General features: G+C 46.3%; 4 protein-coding genes across 4 annotated transcripts; all 4 read right to left on the bottom strand.

Moving 5' to 3' along the window:
* Positions 1 to 574: 574 nt before the first annotated feature.
* Positions 575 to 6,159, bottom strand: BBBOND_0200080 (hypothetical protein; the record flags this gene model as incomplete). Its single annotated transcript, XM_012911583.1, has 2 exons — positions 575 to 6,043; positions 6,064 to 6,159. 2 exons carry the CDS (start codon positions 6,157 to 6,159, stop codon positions 575 to 577), a joined length of 5,565 nt encoding a protein of 1,854 aa, XP_012767037.1.
* Positions 6,160 to 7,173: 1,014 nt separating this feature from the next.
* Positions 7,174 to 12,354, bottom strand: BBBOND_0200070 (hypothetical protein; the record flags this gene model as incomplete). The annotated part of the gene is made up of 1 exon (XM_012911582.1): positions 7,174 to 12,354. One exon carries the CDS (start codon positions 12,352 to 12,354, stop codon positions 7,174 to 7,176), a length of 5,181 nt encoding a protein of 1,726 aa, XP_012767036.1.
* Positions 12,355 to 13,533: 1,179 nt separating this feature from the next.
* Positions 13,534 to 14,829, bottom strand: BBBOND_0200060 (hypothetical protein; the record flags this gene model as incomplete). Its single annotated transcript, XM_012911581.1, has 8 exons — positions 13,534 to 13,737; positions 13,802 to 14,180; positions 14,239 to 14,288; positions 14,339 to 14,363; positions 14,399 to 14,439; positions 14,550 to 14,589; positions 14,624 to 14,664; positions 14,749 to 14,829. The coding sequence occupies 8 exons, from the start codon at positions 14,827 to 14,829 to the stop codon at positions 13,534 to 13,536; spliced, it is 861 nt and encodes a 286-aa protein (XP_012767035.1).
* Positions 14,830 to 15,804: 975 nt separating this feature from the next.
* BBBOND_0200050 (hypothetical protein) lies at positions 15,805 to 21,228 on the bottom strand (the record flags this gene model as incomplete). Its single annotated transcript, XM_012911580.1, has 1 exon — positions 15,805 to 21,228. One exon carries the CDS (start codon positions 21,226 to 21,228, stop codon positions 15,805 to 15,807), a length of 5,424 nt encoding a protein of 1,807 aa, XP_012767034.1.
* Positions 21,229 to 22,235: the final 1,007 nt, after the last annotated feature.

Raw genomic sequence — 22,235 nt, 5'->3', positions numbered from 1 at the left:
GGTAGAGCACGTGGCTGGTATCCTCGCCGTGGCATGCAGGTCACCCGGTGTCATTTGATAAGGCAATTTGATCCATTGCAGTCCATCCGACGTTGCCAATTCCGCTTATAAATATCATCACCTTTGTGTCATCATTAGTGCCTAACTGAGCCACATCACTTGATTAACGTGCTTCTCATTTACACCGTTGCCATCAATGTCACATAGCTACGCCGCCCACTGGCCATCACATAGGGTAACCGCAGCTACATTCATTGCCTAACATCGCACATGATAGCTAACGTTCAACACAGTCACGTTTCATACGCTTCACGTTCACTTATCACAACACGCTTAAGCAGCGTAGGTTGATGACTTATAACCCGACATCACTACCCACTAAAGCCATGGGAGGGCGTGGGCACATTTCACCTGTAGCTCACAACTCTATATCGCAAAACAAGAACCTATAATTGCATGAACTACATTAACTGCCAATTGCTGAGTAGGAATTACGTAATATATTTGGGTGAGTATTAGGTTAGGCGGTGGGTTGCTAGGTAGTGAGTTAGGTGAGTGGTGGTGAGGTGGTCTATCAAGGTTGCAGGTACAGCACTTTGTTGAGTGCTTTAACACGTGCAGCGGCGAGTAGTGATTGCGTGGCGATGCGATGTGATGATGGTGAGTGCAAATGCGATTTGATGTGGAGCAGGTCGAGGCGGATGACCATGATGTGGAGGAGGTAGAGGAAGGAGAGGAGCCAGAGGGCGACGTTGAGCCAGATGAAGGGCTCTCTGATGGTGAATAAGAATTTGTCACACTCTTCAAATAATTTTGTGAAGTATTCCGACTTCAATACATTTTTCAATTGCTTGCGGAAGTCGGCACATGTGTTTGGATAATGCTCGTTCTGCAATTTCGATGGGTCACCGAAGGAAAAGCCATAACTGTACAAAGTTGGAGCGACGCCTCTGCAGTCAACAATGGAGTGGCATTGGCAATTAGGTTGTTTGGAAGCGTCACTTATTGATCCATGTTCTCCACGTTTGCACTTGTCGCCTCTTAAGCAACCACGACAGCCCCAGTCTTGACAGTAAATGTTGCAAAACGCGTCATATAGATTTTTAAGATTCGTCCAAAAGCTCCAAGGGAGGTAGACAGCCCATGACAAGTAGAGGTTGGAATGCTTTTTACCGAGGTATCGATAACAGTCGACAGATAAATTGGCAAGGTACGGAGCGCATTCGAGTTCCAAATTGGTCTTCCCTTTGCAGCTATCGGACGCCGTGAGATTTCTAACGTGGGCATGTTCGCATACGCCATGTGTTGGAGACGGCGACCCATATGCGTCGGTTAACGCATTGGTCAATGTGGATTGGTCGGTACAGAGGTTAATAGTTTGCTCGTAGATGGATGCGGCAAACACGCCTCTAAACGCATGAGGATCGTAATTATTAGTTCTAGATGTTGCATTAATACCAATCGCCAGCGCCAAGGTAAAACCGAAGTGCTCTGGCAACGTGGAAGGCGGCTTGGGAATCAGCGTGAATAGACCCGTAAGATGCTTGATGTTGATGAATTTGGTCAGCACTTCACATATGTCCTTACCCATACGTGTGGATCCGGAGAAACCTTTGAATCCAAGAGGCGTCAGGCAAGGCTTACCCTTTTTAGAAGTTGAGCAATTGGAACACTCGTACTTACATCCAATTTTAGTAAGTTGATGAGGTAAATGACCCGGCAAGCAGTCGTTCAGGTAACTCATCAATGGCGATGTTGGTTGGCAATCTACTTGGCACGTTACTTCGCACTTTGCTTGGCACGTTGGTTTACACTTTGCTTGGCAGTTTGATTTATTATCTGGTTCGTCGGATGGATGAACTTTGCATGGCCATTTGGCTGTCATGATATCCTTGCCGTACTTGCACGCTTGCCAACCGTTGAGCCCATTGCTGAGCCTGCACTGACTATACAAATATTGTAATGTTGGCAACATTCGACGAAGGATGTCAAGGAGCATATCGAGACAATCTTCCCCGTTTTGGGGGTAATTGAATTTCATGTGATTGTTGGAATAGTCCACAGCGTATGTCGTGAATTCGTCGCCGTGACCGGCAATTGCGCAAAGGACGTCATATGAAGTCGAACATATATGCGTCACGGCTGCCCACAGTTCATCATATGATACGTCACGTGGGTAGGCTTCCAGGGATACGGAGCGTGCATCAACCAATGACACTTTGAACTCCCCTCCGTCTGCTTGTCGTTCTACTGCTAATACGTCGCCATGTTCTCCCTCATCTTCTCTACCTCTTTTGTATAGCTCTTCCAAAACGTTCATGATGGCTACGCTTAGCTTACTTTGGTGTACCGGATTGTGCGTTAGTCCCGAGAGCCAAGCGAGCATCTCGTACACGGAGCATGGCTGTCTCTTGGAGGTTAATGTTGAGAGATGGCATAAGTCGTTGTATGTCTCCAAATAGTCGAAAAGTATCTCGAGTGCACGTTTACCGTTTTTATCTGAGTGATAAATATGCTGCTTATCGCCTACAAGAAGACCGTCGTGGATATATTGACCTTTGCACTGCTCCTTATTCCTCAGGTGACCTTCATGGGAATCATGCGACTTGGAAACTTTGTAACCGCACTTGTTCAAAAATTGACCAAATGAGTTTTCATCTTCGTTACTGTCTTGCAAATAAATTTGTCTTCCTCTCCAGGCGTTTGGAGCATTCTGCTTTAACTCGTCTAACCCGGCTTTCAAAGTCACCAAAATCGTCAAAAATACCTTCGACAAATTTCTGCCGTCATCCGTTAATTTTTCACCTTTATCACCATCACTAATAACCAATTTACCCATATTAACCTTCTGCTTATGCCCATCATACCTGCTAACGTACATCCTCTCCAGCTCCCCGACGAACTGCTCCAGGCTTCGGGGAAAGGCGTCGAGCACGGGGTAGGATGCGTTGCCGAAGTGCGAGGACTTGAAGGAGGTGAGGGATGTCTTGAGCGTTTCGAGCATCTCGGGAACCTGGTGGTCGAAGTGTTTGTGAGCGCTGATGTGGGTGAGGAGATCGGTGAGGTTCGAGCGGATGGTGGAGACAGTCTGGTCATACTGGCCGATGACCTGAGGCTGGGAGGCGAAATTATGTTTGAGGTCCTTATCGAGGTAATCGAAGATGTGTTCAGAATAGTGCTTGAATGTGGAGGACAGCGTTGCAACTTTGTCTCCATGTTCACCTCTTTCAAGAGCGGTCTTCACTTCGTCGAGCGGATTGGTCTTCTGAGCTTTAGGAGGGAGATGCTTCGGACGCTCCTTATAACCAGCCAAATAAATGTCGACATAATCCCCGCTCAGCGTCTTGAGGAAGCCTTTCAGGCCGGTGTTGAGGTTTTTGTTGACGGTGCAGGTGATGATCTTGAGCTGCCTGGTGACGAGGGTCTTGAGGGCGGAGAGGTGGGCGGTTCTTTCTTTGGCAAATAGGGATTTTACTTCAATGTTTATGATGTGAAATGCCTTATCCACCTTCTCTGTCAGTTCTTCCTTCAGTTGGTTGACAGCTTGGTTGGCCTTTATATCAGCTTCAGTTAATGCATCTTGGATGTCATTGATGACTGCTTCCAAATACGCATCTGCATCAACGACAGCCTTAAGAATGACACTGATATGCGATTGAATCTGGGATTTCAAATCTGCCATTTTGTCGACGACCGCTTGCTTTTTTTGTTCAATGCTGCCATTTGTATTTTTCGTTTTCGTAAATTCTTGAAGCTCCGTGACAATAGTTTCAACCGCGTTCGCAGTAGCACGCAAAGAGCCTGTAGCTTCATTTTTCAATATAGGTTCAAGTAGACGTATTTTGTCATTCACCGTTATCAATGCCGCGGTTATAAATTTGCCGTTACGCCCTTCTCCACCAGCTACGAATTCCTTTCGGATATTATCAATCTCTTTTAACGCCTCATCGACGCGTTTTCCAAGGCTATAAGTGCTATTTTCGGCAGTTACAGATTTGATCTCGAGGGATGCACTCCTAGACATTCCCACGAGTTGTTCCAGAGTGGAACGAATAGCATCCGATATATCGCGTGCGTCATTTGTTTTAGTGGTTGTTTTCACTTGTAAGTTAATCGCCTCCAAAATGCTTTTTGCAATGTCGACTAGCGTGTCGTGCGCCTTGATCTTCTCATGAAGCACTTTGGCAAACTTATCGCAAGAGGATTGGACAGCGTTAATATTTTGCTGAATGCTGTCGCGACCTTCCATGACTCGCACTGTGAGCGGTCCATTTGTTTTTATGACCTTTGCATTAAGCTGTTCCTTAAATACGCGTGAAATCGCAGTCTTATCATTTTCTGTTATATTACCATAATATTTATTAACCTTATCGATTACCATCCCCTTACCATCATTTAATATCTCTGCTACCCATTTCTCCACTACATTCTCAAAATGCGTAAATCCTTCAGCCCACTCCTTCGTTCTAGTTTGGATACCTTCAAGACCATCATGGCTTGGATGGTTTTTGTTGTGCCCTGCACCAGTCCCATTAATATCACCAACTATTGATATAATCTGCGTTTGTAGCTCTTCCCATTTCTTTCCTATGCTATTGTCCTCCCCGTTGCCCGGCTCTTTTTTAATGGTATTAATTTTAAGTTGTTCAAAGTGCTGCCAAGCGTATGCAACTAACTTCTCAAGTCCTTGTTTTTGTACAGATAACATGGCATGTACGTTTTTAACTACCGTTTTTATATCTTCAAACTTACCAATAACATGACTTTTGTATTCATAGTCAAATTTAGTATTCAAAAACTTCTGCGCCTCCTCCAATCTATTTTTAATGCTCCCAAATTGCGTTTTTTCCACATCACTAAGATGTCGTATATTCCTAAATACTTCTTGAAATCCCTCTTTAAAGGTGTCTGTAATTGATATAGATTGCCTAAGTATCTCTTTCTTAATTTCTTTTTCCTGCTTCTCCAATTCAGCATCTACCTTGGTCGCCTGCTTCACCAATGCATCATTTTGGGCGGACTCAAGCAGCAATTGAACCGACGTTTTAACAGGCTCGAATTTATGCATGATATTATTTCTAAGTGTCTTATCTAACGCATTAATATTTTCGGTTTCAATTTTTGTTAGGTCTCGTTGAATCTCGCCGACCACATTGGTCCAGTCAGACAGCTGTTCTCGAAGGCTCTTCGTCGAGCTACCTGAAACACGTTTAATATAGTCATAACCAATTTTGGAATTCATAAACTTACTTATTTCAGCAGTTAACTCGCTTGTTTTTTCCTGCAAAACAAAATTATACTTACGCAGCCAAAAAATCACGTCGGCCATTGCCTCCTTGAAGGCCTCCGGCCCCTTACCAATACAGTCATGTATTTTGCTAACTACACTATTAATATTAGTTGAAGTTATGTAATTATCATAAGTTGTCACTTCATTTTCGTTTTTCACCGCACCAAGCACTCCACTCAAAAATCCCATCACCCCGTCACACAGCCTATCCAAGTCGGAGTACACTATCCCAGTGCCATCGTAGCCTTTGGAAGCAGAGTTGAAGCCGAGGAAGGTTTCGAGGCCGTCACATAAATTATCTAAGAGATTTTTTGGGTTATTATCAGAAGTTTTAAGTTTCTCATAATTTTCACAAAGCTTCTCCACTTTCTCCAAAGCCTGCAACTTGGAGTGCAATTTGTCTGACTCAGCAGAGGGAGAGGGGGAAGAAGGAGAGTTAATTACAGAAGGTTTAAGCTTCTTCATTGTCTCTTCAGTAAGCTTAATTTCAGTGGTAATTTTACTTTTTAGCTCACTAATTTTTCCGGTGTCATCAGCCTGGCCAGCAGACTTGACAGACTCAGAAAGGTTAGTAACAAGAGAAGAGTAAAGATGTTTAAGCTCTTCATTACTGTTAATTTTAGCGATAATAGCATTCACAACGGCTTTCTTAACACTCTCACTTTGACCAACAAATCCGCCAAGCTGCCCAGCCAATTCACCAAGTTGAATACGGCTATCATTGATACCATTCAACTGCTTTTTCCTGGCATCCTCAGTAAGAGAATGGTCACCATCAACAAGTTATTATAATGATTTATGGAGGTCATAGCGTTAATAAGACGAAGTAATTCGAGAGATTTGGACTTAGGGTGAACATGATGGGACATGGCAGTGGCAAGAGGTGGAAGAAGGGAAGTGAAGGGTGACAAGGCACAAGTTATTGCTATGGTTAACAGAGGTCATAGCGGTAATAAGACGAGGTGATTCAAGGGATGTGGAGTGGATAAAGGGGCGATGTAGAGTGGGTAAAGGGGCGATGTGGAGTGGGTTAGGGAGCGATGTAGAGTGGGTTAAAGGGCGATGTAGAGTGGATAATAATCACCACTTAGCTCACCATGTCATCGCTGCCGTGACCATGTCATCGCTGCCGTGTTGATGTCATCGCTGCCGTGACCATGTCATCGCTGCCGTAACCATGTCATCGCTTCCGTAACCATCTCATCGCTGCCGTGACCATGTCATCGCTGCCGTGACCATCAACTTGGTCAGGTGCTTGGTCATGGCATTGGTCAGCACTTTGGTCAACACATTGGTCAGCACGTTGGTCACCACGTTGGTCGTGGCATTGGTCAACACGTTGGTCAACACTTTGGGCAGGTGGTAGGTCACCACTTTGGTCATGGCATTGGTCAACACTTTGGTCAGCACTTCGGTCAGCACCTTGCTCAGCACTTTGGGCAGCACCTTGGTCAGCACATTGTTCATGGCATTGGTCACCACTTTGGTCACCAGGTTGGTCAGCACATTGGTCACCACTTTGGTCACCACTTTGGTCAGCACATTGGTCACCACTTTGGTCATGGCATTGGTCACCACTTTGGTCAGCACATAGGTTACCACCTTGGTCATGGCATTGGTCAACACGTTGGTCAGCACTTTGGGAAGCATCTTGGTCACCACGTTGGTCATGGCATTGGTCAGCACATTGGTCAACACGTTGGTCACCACGTTGGTCATGGCATTGGTCAGCACATTGGTCAGCACCTTGGTCAGCACTTTAGTTAAGTACTACACAATAACATACAACGATTAAGGAGTGATGCAACAGCTTAAAGCACAATTCATAAGTTAGGTGAGTAGGTGATGCTAGGTGAGTGTAGATAGTGAACACGTGAGTACGATTAAGGTTGCAGGTAAAACACCCTGCCCAGTTTGTTAACACGTGCCGCGGCGAGTAGTGATTGGGCAGCTATGCGATGTGATGATGGTGAGTGCAAATGCGATTTGATGTGGAGCAGGTCGAGGCGGATGACCATGATGTGGAGGAGGTAGAGGAAGGAGAGGAGCCAGAGGGCGACGTTGAGCCAGATGAAGGGCTCTCTGATGGTGAATAAGAATTTGTCACACTCTTCAAATAATTTTGTGAAGTATTCCGACTTCAATACATTTTTCAATTGCTTGCGGAAGTCGGCACATGTGTTTGGATAATGCTCGTTCTGCAATTTCGATGGGTCACCGAAGGAAAAGCCATAACTGTACAAAGTTGGAGCGACGCCTCTGCAGTCAACAATGGAGTGGCATTGGCAATTAGGTTGTTTGGAAGCGTCACTTATTGATCCATGTTCTCCACGTTTGCACTTGTCGCCTCTTAAGCAACCACGACAGCCCCAGTCTTGACAGTAAATGTTGCAAAACGCGTCATATAGATTTTTAAGATTCGTCCAAAAGCTCCAAGGGAGGTAGACAGCCCATGACAAGTAGAGGTTGGAATGCTTTTTACCGAGGTATCGATAACAGTCGACAGATAAATTGGCAAGGTACGGAGCGCATTCGAGTTCCAAATTGGTCTTCCCTTTGCAGCTATCGGACGCCGTGAGATTTCTAACGTGGGCATGTTCGCATACGCCATGTGTTGGAGACGGCGACCCATATGCGTCGGTTAACGCATTGGTCAATGTGGATTGGTCGGTACAGAGGTTAATAGTTTGCTCGTAGATGGATGCGGCAAACACGCCTCTAAACGCATGAGGATCGTAATTATTAGTTCTAGATGTTGCATTAATACCAATCGCCAGCGCCAAGGTAAAACCGAAGTGCTCTGGCAACGTGGAAGGCGGCTTGGGAATCAGCGTGAATAGACCCGTAAGATGCTTGATGTTGATGAATTTGGTCAGCACTTCACATATGTCCTTACCCATACGTGTGGATCCGGAGAAACCTTTGAATCCAAGAGGCGTCAGGCAAGGCTTACCCTTTTTAGAAGTTGAGCAATTGGAACACTCGTACTTACATCCAATTTTAGTAAGTTGATGAGGTAAATGACCCGGCAAGCAGTCGTTCAGGTAACTCATCAATGGCGATGTTGGTTGGCAATCTACTTGGCACGTTACTTCGCACTTTGCTTGGCACGTTGGTTTACACTTTGCTTGGCAGTTTGATTTATTATCTGGTTCGTCGGATGGATGAACTTTGCATGGCCATTTGGCTGTCATGATATCCTTGCCGTACTTGCACGCTTGCCAACCGTTGAGCCCATTGCTGAGCCTGCACTGACTATACAAATATTGTAATGTTGGCAACATTCGACGAAGGATGTCAAGGAGCATATCGAGACAATCTTCCCCGTTTTGGGGGTAATTGAATTTCATGTGATTGTTGGAATAGTCCACAGCGTATGTCGTGAATTCGTCGCCGTGACCGGCAATTGCGCAAAGGACGTCATATGAAGTCGAACATATATGCGTCACGGCTGCCCACAGTTCATCATATGATACGTCACGTGGGTAGGCTTCCAGGGATACGGAGCGTGCATCAACCAATGACACTTTGAACTCCCCTCCGTCTGCTTGTCGTTCTACTGCTAATACGTCGCCATGTTCTCCCTCATCTTCTCTACCTCTTTTGTATAGCTCTTCCAAAACGTTCATGATGGCTACGCTTAGCTTACTTTGGTGTACCGGATTGTGCGTTAGTCCCGAGAGCCAAGCGAGCATCTCGTACACGGAGCATGGCTGTCTCTTGGAGGTTAATGTTGAGAGATGGCATAAGTCGTTGTATGTCTCCAAATAGTCGAAAAGTATCTCGAGTGCACGTTTACCGTTTTTATCTGAGTGATAAATATGCTGCTTATCGCCTACAAGAAGACCGTCGTGGATATATTGACCTTTGCACTGCTCCTTATTCCTCAGGTGACCTTCATGGGAATCATGCGACTTGGAAACTTTGTAACCGCACTTGTTCAAAAATTGACCAAATGAGTTTTCATCTTCGTTACTGTCTTGCAAATAAATTTGTCTTCCTCTCCAGGCGTTTGGAGCATTCTGCTTTAACTCGTCTAACCCGGCTTTCAAAGTCACCAAAATCGTCAAAAATACCTTCGACAAATTTCTGCCGTCATCCGTTAATTTTTCACCTTTATCACCATCACTAATAACCAATTTACCCATATTAACCTTCTGCTTATGCCCATCATACCTGCTAACGTACATCCTCTCCAGCTCCCCGACGAACTGCTCCAGGCTTCGGGGAAAGGCGTCGAGCACGGGGTAGGATGCGTTGCCGAAGTGCGAGGACTTGAAGGAGGTGAGGGATGTCTTGAGCGTTTCGAGCATCTCGGGAACCTGGTGGTCGAAGTGTTTGTGAGCGCTGATGTGGGTGAGGAGATCGGTGAGGTTCGAGCGGATGGTGGAGACAGTCTGGTCATACTGGCCGATGACCTGAGGCTGGGAGGCGAAATTATGTTTGAGGTCCTTATCGAGGTAATCGAAGATGTGTTCAGAATAGTGCTTGAATGTGGAGGACAGCGTTGCAACTTTGTCTCCATGTTCACCTCTTTCAAGAGCGGTCTTCACTTCGTCGAGCGGATTGGTCTTCTGAGCTTTAGGAGGGAGATGCTTCGGACGCTCCTTATAACCAGCCAAATAAATGTCGACATAATCCCCGCTCAGCGTCTTGAGGAAGCCTTTCAGGCCGGTGTTGAGGTTTTTGTTGACGGTGCAGGTGATGATCTTGAGCTGCCTGGTGACGAGGGTCTTGAGGGCGGAGAGGTGGGCGGTTCTTTCTTTGGCAAATAGGGATTTTACTTCAATGTTTATGATGTGAAATGCCTTATCCACCTTCTCTGTCAGTTCTTCCTTCAGTTGGTTGACAGCTTGGTTGGCCTTTATATCAGCTTCAGTTAATGCATCTTGGATGTCATTGATGACTGCTTCCAAATACGCATCTGCATCAACGACAGCCTTAAGAATGACACTGATATGCGATTGAATCTGGGATTTCAAATCTGCCATTTTGTCGACGACCGCTTGCTTTTTTTGTTCAATGCTGCCATTTGTATTTTTCGTTTTCGTAAATTCTTGAAGCTCCGTGACAATAGTTTCAACCGCGTTCGCAGTAGCACGCAAAGAGCCTGTAGCTTCATTTTTCAATATAGGTTCAAGTAGACGTATTTTGTCATTCACCGTTATCAATGCCGCGGTTATAAATTTGCCGTTACGCCCTTCTCCACCAGCTACGAATTCCTTTCGGATATTATCAATCTCTTTTAACGCCTCATCGACGCGTTTTCCAAGGCTATAAGTGCTATTTTCGGCAGTTACAGATTTGATCTCGAGGGATGCACTCCTAGACATTCCCACGAGTTGTTCCAGAGTGGAACGAATAGCATCCGATATATCGCGTGCGTCATTTGTTTTAGTGGTTGTTTTCACTTGTAAGTTAATCGCCTCCAAAATGCTTTTTGCAATGTCGACTAGCGTGTCGTGCGCCTTGATCTTCTCATGAAGCACTTTGGCAAACTTATCGCAAGAGGATTGGACAGCGTTAATATTTTGCTGAATGCTGTCGCGACCTTCCATGACTCGCACTGTGAGCGGTCCATTTGTTTTTATGACCTTTGCATTAAGCTGTTCCTTAAATACGCGTGAAATCGCAGTCTTATCATTTTCTGTTATATTACCATAATATTTATTAACCTTATCGATTACCATCCCCTTACCATCATTTAATATCTCTGCTACCCATTTCTCCACTACATTCTCAAAATGCGTAAATCCTTCAGCCCACTCCTTCGTTCTAGTTTGGATACCTTCAAGACCATCATGGCTTGGATGGTTTTTGTTGTGCCCTGCACCAGTCCCATTAATATCACCAACTATTGATATAATCTGCGTTTGTAGCTCTTCCCATTTCTTTCCTATGCTATTGTCCTCCCCGTTGCCCGGCTCTTTTTTAATGGTATTAATTTTAAGTTGTTCAAAGTGCTGCCAAGCGTATGCAACTAACTTCTCAAGTCCTTGTTTTTGTACAGATAACATGGCATGTACGTTTTTAACTACCGTTTTTATATCTTCAAACTTACCAATAACATGACTTTTGTATTCATAGTCAAATTTAGTATTCAAAAACTTCTGCGCCTCCTCCAATCTATTTTTAATGCTCCCAAATTGCGTTTTTTCCACATCACTAAGATGTCGTATATTCCTAAATACTTCTTGAAATCCCTCTTTAAAGGTGTCTGTAATTGATATAGATTGCCTAAGTATCTCTTTCTTAATTTCTTTTTCCTGCTTCTCCAATTCAGCATCTACCTTGGTCGCCTGCTTCACCAATGCATCATTTTGGGCGGACTCAAGCAGCAATTGAACCGACGTTTTAACAGGCTCGAATTTATGCATGATATTATTTCTAAGTGTCTTATCTAACGCATTAATATTTTCGGTTTCAATTTTTGTTAGGTCTCGTTGAATCTCGCCGACCACATTGGTCCAGTCAGACAGCTGTTCTCGAAGGCTCTTCGTCGAGCTACCTGAAACACGTTTAATATAGTCATAACCAATTTTGGAATTCATAAACTTACTTATTTCAGCAGTTAACTCGCTTGTTTTTTCCTGCAAAACAAAATTATACTTACGCAGCCAAAAAATCACGTCGGCCATTGCCTCCTTGAAGGCCTCCGGCCCCTTACCAATACAGTCATGTATTTTGCTAACTACACTATTAATATTAGTTGAAGTTATGTAATTATCATAAGTTGTCACTTCATTTTCGTTTTTCACCGCACCAAGCACTCCACTCAAAAATCCCATCACCCCGTCACACAGCCTATCCAAGTCGGAGTACACTATCCCAGTGCCATCGTAGCCTTTGGAAGCAGAGTTGAAGCCGAGGAAGGTTTCGAGGCCGTCACATAAATTATCTAAGAGATTTTTTGGGTTATTATCAGAAGTTTTAAGTTTCTCATAATTTTCACAAAGCTTCTCCACTTTCTCCAAAGCCTGCAACTTGGAGTGCAATTTGTCTGACTCAGCAGAGGGAGAGGGGGAAGAAGGAGAGTTAATTACAGAAGGTTTAAGCTTCTTCATTGTCTCTTCAGTAAGCTTAATTTCAGTGGTAATTTTACTTTTTAGCTCACTAATTTTTCCGGTGTCATCAGCCTGGCCAGCAGACTTGACAGACTCAGAAAGGTTAGTAACAAGAGAAGAGTAAAGATGTTTAAGCTCTTCATTACTGTTAATTTTAGCGATAATAGCATTCACAACGGCTTTCTTAACACTCTCACTTTGACCAACAAATCCGCCAAGCTGCCCAGCCAATTCACCAAGTTGAATACGGCTATCATTGATACCATTCAACTGCTTTTTCCTGGCATCCTCAGTAAGAGAATGGTCACCATCAACAAGTTATTATAAGGATTTATAAAGGTCATAGCGTTAATAAGACGAAGTAATTCGAGAGATTTGGAGTTAGGGTGAACATGATGGGACATGGCAGTGGCAAGAGGTGGAAGAGGGGAAGTGAAGGGTGACAAGCCACAAGTTATTGTTATGGTTTAAAAAGGTCATAGCCGTATTATGGCGAGGTGATTCAAGGGATGTAGAGTGGATTAGGGAGCGATGTAGAGTGGATAAAGGGGCGATGTAGAGTGGGTAAGGGGCGATGTAGAGTGGATAAAGGGGCGATGTAGAGTGGGTTAAGGAGCGATGTAGAGTGGATAATAATCACTACTTGTGACCATGTCATCGCTGCCGTGACCGTGTCATCGCTGCCGTGACCGTGTCATCGCTGCCGTAACCATGCCATCGCTGCAGTGACCGTGTCATCGCTGCCGTAACCATGTCATCGCTGCCGTGACCATGTCATCGCTGCCGTAACCATATCATCGCTGCCGTGACCATGTCATCGCTGCCGTGACCATGACATCGCTGCCGTAGCCATGTCATCGCTGCCGTGACCATCAACTTGGTCAACACTTTGGGCAGCACATTTGGTCAACACGTTGGTCAGCACATAGGTCATGGCATTGGTCAGGTGCTTGGTCATCACGTTGGTCACCTCTTTGGTCATGGCATTGGTCAGCTTTTTGGTCAGCACATTGGCCAGCACTTCGGTCAGGTGCTAGTTCAGGTGGTAGGTCAGCACTTTGGTCATGTGATTTGTCATCAACGCACGCATTACATTGTATAGAACATTAGATGTCAGTTGCCGGTTAGGTGATCGGTGGGATTTGGATTAACGATGTTTGCGCTAACAAATTGCTGCGATCAGCTGTAAAACGCGATGCAGAAGGGTATCTTGCGGACGAGGAAATCGCGGATGTTGCGGCCCACCGGGAAGCGGAAGATGCACAGGTCGAGCAGGATTATGGCGACGATGATGGCAACGATGACGGCGGCGATGGCGGAGTACGGAGGGGTTATGGTCACCTCACTGCTCATGCGATTAATCATCAACGCAATCATTACTGTCTAGAACATTAGACGTCAGTCGCCAGTTACGCTATTGTCATCAGCTGCGCAGTAGATACCGCACCCTGTGGAACGGCCGGATGCGGAAGTAGATCATGACGCAGATGACGACGATGATGAGGGCGACGGCGGCGATGATGTAAGGGATGGGGGAGGGAGATGATGATGAGTCAGAGGGGCTGGTCGAAGGCTGTAAACCGGAGACCTGGTGCCCTACAGTGGTAGAGGAGACCCTGGAAGATGAGGAGACATGGGAGGAAGAGGACGGAAGCTGTTGACTGGCGGCACGTTGTTGACGGTCTTTCAATTTTTGTTTCTCACAACAGTCACATTGACATTTGCGTATGTCACACCCTTTACATCCCGATGTATGGCATTGCGCTTGCCCACTACCGCGCTTATAGTAGAAATCCATACAGTAAAAACAACGTCCTATACATTTTCTGCAACACCAAGGACAGCAATAACAGTCAGGCAACTTACATTGTTTGCCACACTCACACGGAGGAGTCCACTGCGCCATCTTCCCTCTCCCTCCCAGTCCCCTCAACCTGCAAACATATCAATCACTCAAGCAGCACTCACCAACTGCAACACGTACCACTGCCGCTCCCAGTCCCCTCAACCTGCTAACATGTCAATCACCTAGCAACGCACTCACCAACTGCAACACGTACCACTGCCGCTCCCAATCCCCTCAGCCTGCAAGCATATCAATCACCTAGCAAGCACTCACCAACTGCAACACTACCACTGCCGCTCCCACTCCCCTCAACCTGCTAACATATCAATCACCTAAGTAACGCACTCACCAACTGCAACACTACCACTGCCGCTCCCACTCCCCTCAACCTGCAGACATATCAGTCACCTAAGCAGCACTCACCAACTGCAACACGTACCACTGCCGCTCCCACTCCCCTCAACCTGCAAACATATCAATCACCTAGCAACGCACTCACCGACTGCAACACTACCACTGCCGATGCCAGTCCCCTCATGAACACTCACCCTCACCCCTGTATCCCCCCTGCCCAGGCCACCGACACCCACGCTGCCCACGATACCACAGCTACGCCTGACGCGACGCATGTGATCAGCACCAACTGTCACTCTAAATCATTTACTATTCGCAACGCCGTAACAATTGCAGCGAACCCCGTGCTCTCCACTCCCACAGTGCAGCAGCACCGTGCTACGAGCCGCGGTATCGGCGCCATGCTGGCGGAGCGTGTCGGCTACGTGCCTAAATGTGACATTAACAATCGCTACATTGCCGCCTATAAATGCTACTTAACCAGGCCAACTCGGATTGCGCCACCCTGCCAGCGACTCGCAACACACGGCTTACGTCACCCGCCGCGGCCCTCACGGCCGCCTACGTTAGCGACCAATCACCCAGCCTCACGTGACACTCACTCAATGGGTAACGCGTACACCTCTCACAGTCAACGCACAACTCAACGCCACAACACCTACCAAATTACGGTTCATCCGCCAGCTTAGCACTTTGCCTGAGTGCTAGGTTAGCACTTTGCCTGGGTGCCAGCTTACCACTTTGCCTGGGTGCTAGGTCACCACTTTGCCTGAGTGCTAGCTTAGCACTTTGGTCATGGCATTGGTCAACACGTTGCCTGGTTGCCAGCTTAGCACTTTGCCTGGATGCTAGCTTAGCACTTAGCCTGGGTGCTAGGTCAACACTTAGCCTGGGTGCCAGCTTAGCACTTAGCCTGGTTGCTAGGTTAACACTTCGCCTGTGTGCCAGCTTAGCACGTTGCCTGGTTGCTAGGTTACTACTTTGCCTGGTTGCCAGCTTAGCACTTTCCCCGGTTGCCAGCTTATCACTTAGCTTGCGTGCTACCTTATCACTTTGCCTGGGTGCTAGGTTAGCACTTTACCTGCGTGCTAGGTCAACACGTTGCTTGGTCGTTTAGTCATCACCTAATCTAGGTGTTATTTAGTTCACAGGTTGCCGCTAGAGTAATTCGACACATTAGACTACGTTTGTCGGTTAGGTGAGTAGGTGAGATGTTACGTGAGTTGTGTGAATGACAAATGTGACGATGATTACGGTTGTAGATACGATATTTTGGCAAGCCTTCCGACTTGCGCTGCCGCCAACAGCGATTGCGCCGTTATCCTGTGCGACGACGGTGTCCTCAGGTGTGAGCGTATGTGGAGCACATCCAGTCTGCCAACCATTACGCAGATGAGGTAGAAGATGGAGAGTGACCAAAGTGCGACGGTCATCCACAAGAAAGGTGCGCGGATGGTGAATATGAATTCGTCGCACTTTTCGAACAACGTTCTGAAGTAGTTGGAATTTAATAACGCTTTCAGTTGCGTGACGAAATTCGCGCAATTCTTTACGCTGTCCGTACGCATCAGAGCTTGCGCATCTCCTAATGTGAACCCGTAACTGTAGAATGTAGGCGCAACGCCACGACAGCCTACAATTGTGTTGCACTTACAGTTCGCTTCCTTACCATGGGAGCCCGGCTTACATGGGCATCCTCTGCAACCGAAGCTTCCGCAATCAATCTGTTGGAAGGCATCGAGCAATGACTTCAGGTAATTCCAGAATTCCCATGGCAAATAGAGCGCCCATGACAAGTAAGTGTCGGTGTGCTTGTGAGCGAGGTAATTGTACGCATCGTAACACGTCGATTGGAGATACGGGCCGCACTGAACATCCAGACCTGAACACGTCGCATTTCTCGATAAGCTGGCCAGATCGGTGTATGCAGCTACATGACCCTGAGCGCTATGAGAGCTACTGCTGCTGCCATATACATCACGAAGTGTATCTGTGAACTTGCTGCGGCTCTCATTAAGCCTGATCGACAGTTTGTCAATGGATGTTTCGATGCATGATTGGAAATCATTTTCCTTGCTCGACCCACCGTACTGCCAGTCCTTGACAAGTGACGAAGCAAAACTGAAATGCTCGGGCAAAGTAGATGGCGGCTTCGGTACGAGGCAGAGAACCGATGAAATTAAGCCGGTACCGAAGAAAGTATTTATCATTTCATATATATCCTTCCCCGTTCTCGCCGATCCGGAAAATCCCCTGAAGCCCATGGGTGTCAGGCAGGGCATTCCGGGCTTGTTCCGTGGACAATTGCTGCATACCGATTTACAGCCGATGGAAGTCACGCGGTGGGGAAGGTAGCCGACTAAACAGTCATGTAAGTAGGACTGAAGGGGCGAAGTTGGTCGGCACGTTGGTTTACCATTTGCTTGACAGTTTGCCTGGCACTTTGTTTCGTCGCTTGGGTGGTCGCTACATGGCCAATTACTTGGCGGTACACCCTTGCCGTACTGGCAATTCGCCCAGCCGCTGTACTTATCATTCAAGACACACTGCATCTGCAGGTACCTGAGAGCCGGCAAGAGCCTCCATAGCACATCGAGCAGCATCTGGAAGCAATCTTCGCCGGATGACGGATATCTCAGCTTCAGAGAGTTATTGCAGAAATCGCTGCCATACGTAGTGTCGGCGTCACCGTGCCCAGCTACGGTGGTGAGAACGTCGTACGATTTCGAGCAGACGTGGTCGATGGCCCTAATTACCCTGTCGAACGTGATGTCATATGGCCGCGCTTTTATGGGCGAATCACCGACTAAAGTGCCGGAGATCTCCCCGTCCGTTACTTGCTTGTCCGGATTCTCGAATAGCTCAGTGATTGTTGCGTGTCGCATGACCGAATTGGCAGCGGTATAAGGCAGCCCGGTGAGCCATACGAGCATCTCGTATACGCTGCAAGGTGACTTGGATGAGGAGGAAGCGAGATGGCAGACCTCGTTGTACTCCTCGAAGTGATGGTAAATGCACTTGAGTATGTCGAAGATGCTAACGTTATTTGTCAGTCTGTCTTTATTTCGTTGGCACGTTTTAAGGTGCTCAATGTTATTGGCATTCTTAATTCTAAATGTCAGGCTGTTAGCAACGTACTCCCCTGTAATTAGGGACGTATCGTGTAATTCGCCATTTTGCTTGCCGTCGTCCGATACTCTGAAGCCTAGCTCGGCAAATTGTCTACCGACGTCCGTGGATTTGTTGATTTGCTGCTTAGTCAGAGACTTGCAATTGTGCTTTAATACGGTCAACGAACTCAGAAGCGTGCATAGGAGTGTGAGGAACACCTTCGCGCATTTTCGGCCGTGATCTGTCAGCTGGGTTAGCTTCTTTGCCTGTCCGGAATCATCTGTCTTCGTCTCTTCCGTGCACAATAAACCGTCAAACGTCTGCGTGTCGTACGCGGAGATGTATACGTTACGGAGTAAACCAACGAAGCTCGTGAAACCGCTGGAGACACAATCTATGATCGGCGTACTAGGCTGAGAGAAGCCGTCCGGTTTGAGGTCATGGAGCGCCTCCAACAGCCTATCGAGCAGGCCTGATATCTGATGATCATACCTGTTTGCGTTAGTGATGTGCGACATCAACTCATTGAAGCGGTCATACATTGCTAAGAGCCTGCGTTGGTAGTCATGAACGTCTGTTCCAGCGGGGTGCTTCTTGCTGTTCTCCTCGTTGTTCACCCTTACGGTCTCCTTGTTGACATATAGGTGGAGGTTGATGTACCATTTCTTGAACTCCTGTGACAGCGTTTTAAATTCTTCTTTCTTGGAATTATGTGGCTTAGTAACAGCTCCTTTAAACGCTTCAAGTTTACTCAGTTCAACTGTAGGCGCTTCGAAAGCATACTTGTCCCTGGGCTTTACTTCCGGCTTGCCCTCGAACGCCTCCATGAATCCCTTGAAGCCGGTGTGCTTGTCCTTTTCGATTGCCTCGGGCAGTCCCTTGAGGTGCTCAGTGACCCTGTCGGCGAAGTGGTCGAGCTGCAGCGCCATGGTGGTGATGTACTGCTTGTCGAGCTCGGAGGTGAGTTGCCTTTTGACTTCTTTGACTTGACCGTCGACGTCAATTTTTAGGGATCCGACGGTTTGTTCACGTATCTTAGCAGCATCGGTGAGGAACTTAGTAGCTTCATTTATGGCTTTTGTCAGGTCATCTTCTTGCAGATTCGTAAGCTGATACTTAATTATTCTGATGCCGCCATTTACAAACTCAGACTGATTGAAGTACGTTTCTTTCAATTGTTTCAAATCACTATGAGCGTTATCACCGGCAGCTTTTACAGCCTGGCAGAGTTGTTGAAGGGCGGTGGTGACTTTTTTTAGATCTTCCTCTGCATAACTATAAAATTTGACGACGTCTTTCACGGCGCCCTCAACCTGCTTTTTGATTTCTGTTATCGCCTTTGGAAGTTTGCCTGCTAGCTGGTCTGGATTTTCTAACCCAAGGCTATCTTGGTTGACTTGAGCATCGTAATTCGGAAATTTATTTTTTTCAATATTGGATATTCTATCAGCTGCAGCACCTCCTGCCAATATCGTACCGCCGATCTCCTTATTTAGTATTTCATCGACGTCCTTTTGAAAAGTGTCGTCTTTCAGCTTACCGTCCTTGAGGGCATCGTATGCGGTTTTGAACGTTTTCATGAGATTGGGGCCAAGCTCGTAATCGTGCTCACCGCTGGACGGTTCTTTCATTTTAAAAAAGTCACTTTCAAATTTATCTCGAAAAGTTGATAGTGCGCTCTTAATTTTCGTGTCGAATTGGTTCACCAACGCCTTGAGGCCTCTGACGTCCTGTCTATCGCCATCGTGCTCACCGTACACCACTTTTTCACCGACCTTACCATTTTGTACGCCACTTTTAATAGTTCCTGCTTCATTCAGAATGATCTGCGTCGCGCTGCTAATCTCCCCTTTAACTTTTGCTTTAATCGCTTTCATTGCTGCCTTGACCACTTTCTCCGAATGGTCGGAAACGGCGCCTGCAATATTGCCTAGGTCGTTTAGAATATCTATCAAATCTTGTTTTTTCAACTTTGCAGACTGCGGATGTTGAACAGTGAGCTGTTGACGAAGCCTTCTTATTTTCGTAGCACTTTTCTGAAGATCGAATTCCGGCGCATCGAAATCCTTGCCCAGGAGAATTTTGAGAGCACTCATGCTGCTAGATGATGCGTCAATGTCTAAGAGCTGTTGAAGTGACTTTCTATGTTTGTCTGCAATGATTACGGTTTCATCAAGACGGTGTGTCCCTATAGAAGTTTCGATCCCTGCCGCAATCATCTCCATGGCCTTACTTGATGGACCCATGACATCCTTACACAGCAAATTTAAATATTCACTAAGCGATTGCAAGAAGTCATTACCACTTGCCCCTATTGATGTAAGCATGGGTACGCTGCTGTCAAAGTCGCTTGCAAATGTGTTGAAATTACTAAGGTGTTTGAAGTTGTTTACCTTATTGTGCACTTTCTGGATTGCCGCATCAATTGCGTGTTGCGTTGCAGTAAATTGATCGGAAAACTCATTTGAGCTCAGCACAATAGCATTCACTTCACTTTTTATATTCCCCTTCAAAGTCGTCAAATCTTGTTTCACGTTCCCCTCTAGCTCATCATACGGCGTCTTGATTTGCTTCTTGACATGATTCACAATTGCTTTCTGGATTTCTTGCTTGACTGAATACAAATCCTGTTTCAGCGCGTCGTTCATTTCCTTCACCTGCTTAAGCGCCGCGGATACTTTCTCCTTGACAACCTTACCGGCGTCTTCCCCTGCACCTTTGAGCATTGCTACCGCTCCCTCTATTTGCGTGACGGTTGATTTGATTAGAGAGGGTTTCTTGACCGAGTTGCCGTCGTTAATATCCTCTAATATCTCTTTCACCTTCTCAAACGCCGAGTTAATCAAAGGCTGCGCTTTATCAATCCACGTCGTCAACTCTCTTATATACTCAACCAACTTGCCCTGTATTTCGACAAGCTGCCTCTTAATTTCTTTCACCTTCAAACCCAAGTCTTCAACAAGCTTAGCCACCTTTTTCTTGATACTATCATTCACGCACGTTCCCAGATCTGTCAAACAACGCTCTATTTTCTCCCTCATCACCTTTCGATCTTCCTGCTGCTTACTCGACAGAGCAGCGAACTGCTCCGTCTCAAGCTTAACACAGGCACGCGCTTTATTCACATCATCACGCACTATAGAGTTACAATCATTAATCGCGTTTCTCACGTTTTCATGTTTTGCAGTGTCTAAAGATTTATTGAATTTGTTTGCGTTGCTAAGGCATGTCTCCACCAATTGGTCAGCAGAGTCCACGGATCCCTGCACAATTCTTCCAGCACCTGCAGCAGAATTATTTTTTAAATCTTCACTTACCGTTTTTTTGAGTCTCTTCATCTCTCTGTCGAAATCTGTTATTTTGTTCTTGACATGATTGTTGGAATTTCTGACAGCATCATTATACCTCCCCACCCCTTCTACCACCTTCACAATCGCAACACTAAAACCTTTTTTACCAAGGTGTTTGTTGGTGTTCAGTGCTTCAATTGCAATATTTATTTCATTTTTATGCTGCCCTAAATGCTTGTGGATGTTACTAAGCACACCACTCAAAAATCCCATCACCCCGTCACACAGCCTGTCCAAGTCAGAGTACACAATACCAGTGCCTTCGTAGCCTTTGGAATCTTTGTTGAAGCCGAGGAATTTTTCGAGGCCGGAACATAAATGCGTTAAAATATTATTATTAGCGTCATTTCCGAGATCATTAGTGAATTTAGTAAGCTTATTTTTAAGTTCATTAAGTTGTTTCTCACGCTCTTCAATGTCATTCAAGGCTTTTTTAGTAGCATCATCAGTAAGAGAATGGTCACCATCAGCAAGTTATTATAATGCATTATAGAGGTCATAGCGTTAATAAGACAAAGTAATTCGAGGAATTTGGACTTAGGGTGAACATGATGGGTCAGGGCAGTGGCAAGAGGTGGAAGAGGGGAAGGGAAGAGTGACAGGGCACAAGTTATTATAATGGTCTAAAGAGGTCATAGCGGTATTATGGCGAAATAAATCGAGCGATGTAGGGTGGGTTAGGGAGCGATGTAGAGTGGATAAAGGGGCGATGTAGAGTGGGTAAAGGGGCGATGTAGAGTGGATAAGGGGCGATGTAGAGTGGGTTAGGGAGCGATGTAGAGTGGGTTAAGGGGTGATGTGGAGTGGATTAGGGAGCGATGTGGAGTGGGTTAAGGGGCGATGTGGAGTGGATAAAGGGGCGATGTAGAGTGGGTTAGGGAGCGATGTGGAGTGGGTTAGGGAGCGATGTAGAGTGGGTAAGGGAGCGATGTAGAGTGGACAAAGGAGCGATGTAGAGTGGATAAAGGAGCGATGTAGAGTGGGTAAAGGGGCGATGTAGAGTGGGTTAGGGAGCGATGTAGAGTGGGTTAGGGAGCGATGTAGAGTGGGTTAGGGAGCGATGTGGAGTGGGTTAGGGGCGATGTAGAGTGGGTAAAGGAGCGATGTAGAGTGGGTTAAGGGGCGATGTAGAGTGGATAAAGGAGCGATGAGGAGTGGATAAAGGGGCGATGTAGAGTGGATAAAGGGGCGATGTAGAGTGGGTTAAGGAGCGATGTAGA

The sequence above is a fragment of the Babesia bigemina genome (assembly GCF_000981445.1).
Source record: "Babesia bigemina genome assembly Bbig001, chromosome : II".
NCBI classification, from domain to species: domain Eukaryota; phylum Apicomplexa; class Aconoidasida; order Piroplasmida; family Babesiidae; genus Babesia; species Babesia bigemina.
The sequence above is the reverse complement of the archived record's forward strand: the minus strand, read 5'-3'. Positions and strand labels throughout refer to the sequence as shown.